This window comes from Vicia villosa, linkage group LG4 (genome assembly GCF_029867415.1).
Source record: "Vicia villosa cultivar HV-30 ecotype Madison, WI linkage group LG4, Vvil1.0, whole genome shotgun sequence".
NCBI lineage: Eukaryota > Viridiplantae > Streptophyta > Magnoliopsida > Fabales > Fabaceae > Vicia > Vicia villosa.
In genome coordinates, this window is record NC_081183.1 from 26,132,849 (window position 1) to 26,139,862 (window position 7,014).

The window sequence follows — 7,014 nt, forward strand, 5'->3', positions numbered from 1 at the left end:
AACTTCAAACTTTGCAGTGCTATCTACCAACATATCAATGTGAGGTAGAGGAAAATCATCTTTCGGACTGGCTTTGTTCAAATCTCTATAATCCACACACATGCGAACTTTTCCGTCTTTCTTCGGAACAGGCACAATATTGGCAATCCATTGAGGATATACAGAAGTGACAAGGAAACCTGCATCTATCTGCTTCAAGACCTCATTCTTAATCTTTTCTGCCATATCAGGATGACTCCTTCTTAACTTTTGCTTGACAGGAGGACATTCTGGTTTCAACGGCAAGCGATGCTCCACAATATCTGTGTCCAGTCCAGGCATATCTTGGTAGGACCACGCAAAAATGTCAACATACTCTTTAAGAAGCTCTACCATCCTCTTCTTAACATCTTGACCAAGCAGTGCCCCAATCTTGACTTCCTTTTTATCTTCTTCAGAACCCAAGTTGATGACTTCCAATGGCTCTTTATATGGCTGAATAGTGTCTTCCTCGTGCTCAAGCAGTCGGGAAATCTCATCAGGAATACATTCATCACTCTCTTCTTCCGCCTTATACACAGGACACTCGAAGTTAGGAGAGGGCGCAGGGTCATTACTTTCAACGGTTTTATTGATTAATCTGCACAAATGATTATTATTTCAGGAAAAGGAAAGATATATGCAAACATGTAATCGTGCAAATTATGAAAAATGAAAACATTTTTTTAAGGTTTTTTGTGTTACCACTTTCCAGAAAAAGCAAAAAGATAAAAAGCATTTATATGCAGAAACAAAATGACTTTTATTGATGATTTTAATGTTTAAAACAAACAGAAAACAGCCCCAACAACTTCACTTTCATCTTGGGCAGAATGAAAGGATTTTGAAAAACATAAAAGCAAATTACTTTGAGACATGAGTACACTCAGGAATGTCAATGGTGATCCAGTTCTTAATCATCTTTCCATGGGTCACAAAGGTTGGCACCTCTGGCTCTGATTCATCTTCAACAATAGCGTTCACCTCTGGAAGAGTCGGGTGTAGAAACCCAGCACTATGAAACATCTCTTGATAAGGACGAAAAGCAGATTCAGACTTCATCACAGACTTGTCTGAGGCAGAAAATCCCAGACCAGCTCTATTCCTGTTCTCTTGTAGACTCACCACTTGTCCCCAGACTCCTGAATGTCCATTCTGAACCACCAGTTGAGCATCTTTGAAGGAGGCAATGGAAGCTTCATCCTTTTTGATTTCATCATTAACAGACAGGGCTTGGAATGCAGTTCCAATGACCACTTCATCAGCTTCTATGGTACGGAATGAAGAGAGATGACTAATCAGCAAAGCTTGTTCTCCATTCACAACGACCATCTTTCCATCTTTCACAAATTTCAACTTTTGGTGAAGAGTTGAAGTAACTGCCCCAGCCTCATGGATCCACGGGCGTCCTAATAAGCAACTGTACGCAGGGAAAATATCCATCACTTGAAAAGTAATCTTGAAGACAAATGGTCCGATACCAATAGGCAAATCAACCTCTCCAACCACTGATTTCTTCGATCCATCAAAAGCCTTGACAATCACATTGCTAAATCTCATTGGTGTGCCACCATAAGACAGCTTAGCAAGAGTGGATTTTGGCATGACATTCAGAGATGATCCAGTATCAATCAACACATTAGACATTGAGTCCTCTTTGCAACTGACAGAGATATGCAAAGCCAAATTATGATTTCTTCCTTCCTCAGGCAAATCTTCATCACTGAAGCTCAAATTATTACACGCAGTGATATTACTCACAACCCCATTAAACTGATCCAGCGTCACATCATGATCCACAAAGGCTTGATCAAGTATTTTCATCAGAGAATCCCTATGAGCAGGAGAATTCGCCAGCAGCTCCATTATAGAAATCTTGTACGGAGTGCGATGCAGCTGATCCACGATCTTATAATCACTCATCTTGATAAGCTTCAAAATCTCATCCATCTCCTTTCCTGAAGATGACCCAGCATTCACTTTTGTCACATCATTATTGTTCATAGGTACTGGAGTAGAATTCCTCTGGACATCCACAACTGTTTGGGGCTGAGTAAAAACTCGTCCACTTCTAGTCACTCTACTGACATCTGCTATATTCTCAACAGAAGACAGAGGCTTAATCTCAACTTCTTTTCCAGCTTCCAACATGGTGGCATTGTATCTGTAAGGTACAGCTTTATCAGAACTATAAGGTACAGATCCAGGCAAACATATCACAAGAGGTTCCACAGCAGCTTTGCCATAATAACCAATCTCTACACATTCCGGGATTTCAAAGCATGGTTCAATCACATTGACATCATCTTCATCTCTATCCCTCAGAATCTCAATGAGCCTTTGATCTATCATCTCTTGCAAGTCTCTTCTCACAATGTAACATCCTCGAGGATTGACTGAACAAATCCTACAAGCAGCATGATTATGTTCATAATGACTGTATTCACACAGAGTGGCATGCATCTCTACCAATGATCCTCTGATGTGTTCCACACGATAAATCTTATACTTCCCAGGGCATCCATATACCATATTCACAGCAGATGCTTCATGAGTTGGCAACGGATTGTTCTTCACATTTGGGCCAATATCACGGAAAGAGAGCATTCCAGAACGGACCAATCTCTGAACTTCATTCTTCAGGGCCCAACAGTTTTCCAAATCATGCCCAGGAGCATTCTGATGAAAAGCACAAGTGGCATCAGCCTTGTACCACCAAGGGAGTTTCTCTGGAACAGGGGGTGGTGACCTTGGTTGAACCAGCTTTTTATGAATTAGAGCAGGATACAGTTCAGTGTATGTCATAGGGATAGGATCAACATTAACTCGAGGATACGGATTCCGCCTTGCTGGTTGTTGATTAACAGGAGCTACAGGCACTGAATTCACAACAGGAGTTACTGACGCCACTTGTTGAGATTGATTCCTGAATCGACTATTCCTCCCATGAGAAACAGCATTGGCATCTGATTCTTTCTTCTTCTGGAATGAAGAACCATACTTCTTCGCACCACCAGATGAATTGTCATTTCGAACCAAACGACCTTCTCGCACAGCTTCTTCCAATCTGACACCCATACCCACCATTTCGGTGAAGTCTACAGGAGCACTAGCAATCATCTTCTCATAATAAAACGGACCAAGAGTCTTCAGAAAAATCTTAGTCATCTCTTTTTCTTCCATCGGAGGAATCACTTGGGCGGCAACCTCACGCCATCTCTGAGCATATTCCTTGAAGGATTCCTTCTCTTTCTGCATCATAGCTCGCAATTGATCCCTATCAGGAGCCATGTCCACATTATACTTGTATTGCTTCACAAACGCTTCAGCTAAGTCATTAAAAGTGCGGATATGGGTGCTATCAAGGCCCATATACCACTTAGAAGCAGCTCCAGTCAGACTGTCTTGGAAATAGTGAATCAACAGACGTTGATCATCAGTGTGAGTGGACATCTTCCTTATATACATCACCAGGTGTGCCTGAGGACAGGAATTTCCTTTGTACTTCTCAAATTCAGGCAGCTTGAACTTAGCAGGTACTTTCACATTGGGAACAAGGCAAAGATCATGCACATTCTTTCCAAATAGTTCTTTCCCACGCAAGGCTTTCATCTCTTTCTGCAGTTCTTCAAACTGATCTTGGAAACCATCCATTCTGTCATGAATTTCACTTGGAGCAGCATCATAAATGGGCTCTGGGACAAAAGGACCAGTATGAACAATAGGAGAGGTGTTGACCATAACAGGAGTCAACGGACGAGTCATCTCAGGAACAGACAAATAACCTTCAGGCATGCCCCAGGGGTATCCATTAGGCATACGTTGCTGAGTAGCACCAACAGGAATAGCAGGAATGGTTGTAGCAGCAATTTCAGAAATCACAGTGGTCTGACCCTGAGCTTGGGCATTGGGAGGAGGAACTTGATTCTGATTCTGATTCTGAGCAGCCATCAATGTCTCAACCAGAGCAGTGAGACGATCCACACCAGATCTCAAAGTAACAACCTCTTCACGTAGCTCACGATTCTCTTGTTCAAGACCTTCCATCTTCTTCTTGCAGTTAGCTCGAGTATTATACCGGTGAGACAGCTTGATTCTGTATGAAGAACACTGAATAAGACCTCGGGAATACTTTCGGAAGCAGGACCAAAATGCAGAATGATGCATGAAATGCAATGCAAATGTTTTTTATTAGTTTTCAAGGAACTTTTAAGACATTAATTGCAAACATTAGCAAAAAACATCATAAAACATAACAATATTCTTTCATTAATCATGGAAAAGCATACAAAAGGATTCAAAGATCCAAAATTACAAAACAAAGGAAAAAGCTAAAAACTAGAAGGGAACACTTCTGATGAAGATCCAACTCCTCTCTGCAGCTTCCTACGGAGCTTCTCCAATTCATCTTCATAAAAGGCCTTCAAATGAGCATTCTCGACCATCAGCTTATCAGCAACTTCCTTCCATGCAACTGAATCTTCTTGTGGTCTCTTTCGCTTTTCACCATGTTGTTGAAGCAACTCTTCTTGATGACGAATCTGATCTTCCTTTTCCATCAACCAACCATCTTGGATATCAAGCATTTCATCTTTTTCTTTCAAGTGTATCTTCAACTCTTTGTTCTCAAACTCCAAAGCATCTCTTTCCGCTCTCAACTTAGCCACGAGCTCTAGATGTTCTTCACTACTTTCAACAGGAGTAGTGGAAGACAATGGTGGAGTAACGAGTAGAGAAGACTCCTCGAGTAAATAAGGCATCTGAAAAGTATGAGCTCTAGCTTGAACCCAATCAGTGTAGTCTTTGAGAGCAACACATTGTTTCTTTCCCAAATGTCTCTTCCTATCAACATGGTGCCAAGCACGCACAAACCGATTTCTCATATCCGAATTTCCATCTTGATTAAGATAAAAGATTCCTGACACAAGAATACTAGCGGGTCGTTCCTTCATAGGATAGCAAAATTGACGCCTTGCAAGAATGGGGTTGTAGGTAATCCCTCCTTGTATACCAAGAAGAGGTACATTAGGGAATTCTCCACAACTATCAATAATCTCACCAATGTCATAAGCAGGATTGTACCAATGGATATTCCCATTAGTAAGAGGCATGATCTTCTGAGACCAAGAGAGACCATCAGGATTGTTCAGGAAACTCTTAGCTTGAGGTAAGTGCGAAATAAACCACTTATAGAGCAAAGGAGTACAACAATTGATAAGTCCACCTTTCTTATCATTCCTATGGTGAATGGAATGATAAGTATCCCCAAGCAAAGTAGGCACAGGATTCCCAATCATGAAAATCCGAATAGCATTAACATCGACAAAGTTGTCAATGTTGGGAAAGAGTATCAAACCATAGATGAGCAAGGCCAAAAATGTCTCAAAAGCAATCATACTTCCTTTACTAGCCAACATAGAAGCCTTTCCAATCAAGAACTTAGAAGTCAACCCCCAAATTCCTCCTTTTTTGGTCATGTTTGCTTTTACATCTGATATTTTTAAATGAAGGAGTTCTGCTATCTCATCAACCTGAGGCTCTTTCTCCAAACCACTAAACGGTATGTCATCCGTAACGGGCAAACCAATCCAATAAGAATACTCCTCCAAAGTAGGCATAAGCTGATAATCAGGAAAGGTGAAACAATGATAAACCGGGTCATAAAACTGCACAAGAGTCTCAAGAATCCCTTTTTCCACTTTAGTCTTCAAGATAGAAATCAATTTCCCATAACGGCTTTTGAAGTTGTCAAGATTAGGAACCAAAGTTGCTAGCTCTTTCAATTCCTTTGCACTTGAATTTCTGAAAGTGTACTTCTTGATGCTTCTCTTTTGATCCATGGTACCTGTTATGTTTACAAAAAATGTCTCTAAGTTCCTTGAAAACCATTTGTGAATGTCATTTTTATGAATGCATGAATGCATGGTTTATGCATCAATCACAATCAAGAGCACACAAGATCACATCAAATCACACAAAGATCAAACAGTCCAGGTTCAAAGGTTCGACGTCACGAGCATGGAGCCATGGGTCTACCCATCCCACAAGGTGTGTTCTAAGGAATTTTGTACCTGCCAGTCGGGTTCTACAAAGGTTCCCAGAGTTTTCAATCTTCTATCGGATATTACCGGCACGCACAATTGCTCATGGGCGCCAATAATATGCCTAAAAAGACCTCGTCTGAGCGTAGTATCGCATGACAACAAGCTCAAATTGGTACTTGATCTTGTTTCTGCACTACATCCTAAAAAGGCTTAGATTGGTTAAAAGGGTTCTAGGCCATTCAGCTTCTACGGACACTCACTATTGAAAGTAATAGCGTTATCACGATGGTTCGTAACAACCTCTACTACCTTCCATGAGGCCTCCACTGATTGGGGTTCCACCATATGACGCTCATGGTAAGGATTGCTCCTGACATGCGACTATTGGTCTTACCACCTCCTATCTCAAGTTACTCACCAAAGTTCGGGTTAGAACTTTGTCTCATCACAGAGGAACCATCGAGCACCAAAAAGAAAAAAAGAAGTAAAACAAACAAAGCACACAACAATATATACAAATAAACACACAGATAAACAAAAATAGGCTTAACACACTTAAAAAAAAACTGGATCCCCAGTGAAGTCGCCATTTTTCTGTAGCGGGGAAAATCTGATATCGAAGCCATGGGATTGACTCGAATCAATATTCCGTTTTGAAATCGCCACCGCGCTTTATTTTTTCAAAGGAAAAGGGAAAAGAACGAAAAACCCAAAGTTTTGTTTTTAAAAAAAACAAGAAAGAGAACTCAGGTTCGGGTGTTGATTATATGAGGGGAAGGTTTAAAGCACCCCTCATATCCGTGGTACTCCACGGGAACCTTTTTGAAAATCTGTGTTGTGTGTGTGCTAAAAAACGGTTTGTTTTATTTTTAAAATAAGCTCGGCAAAGCGTTAAGCTTTGGGCCTACATACCTCCTCGGTGCAATGGAGAAGTCAGAGCTAATGTAGTTCC

At 41.0% G+C, this 7,014-nt stretch overlaps 1 protein-coding gene across 1 annotated transcript; it reads right to left on the reverse strand.

Annotated features, from left to right (window-relative positions):
- Positions 1 to 829: 829 nt before the first annotated feature.
- LOC131598989 (uncharacterized) lies at positions 830 to 4,276 on the reverse strand. The gene has a single exon (XM_058871512.1). It carries the CDS (start codon positions 4,183 to 4,185, stop codon positions 883 to 885), a length of 3,303 nt encoding a protein of 1,100 aa, XP_058727495.1. The 5' UTR covers positions 4,186 to 4,276; the 3' UTR covers positions 830 to 882.
- Between the last annotated feature and the right edge of the window lie 2,738 nt (positions 4,277 to 7,014).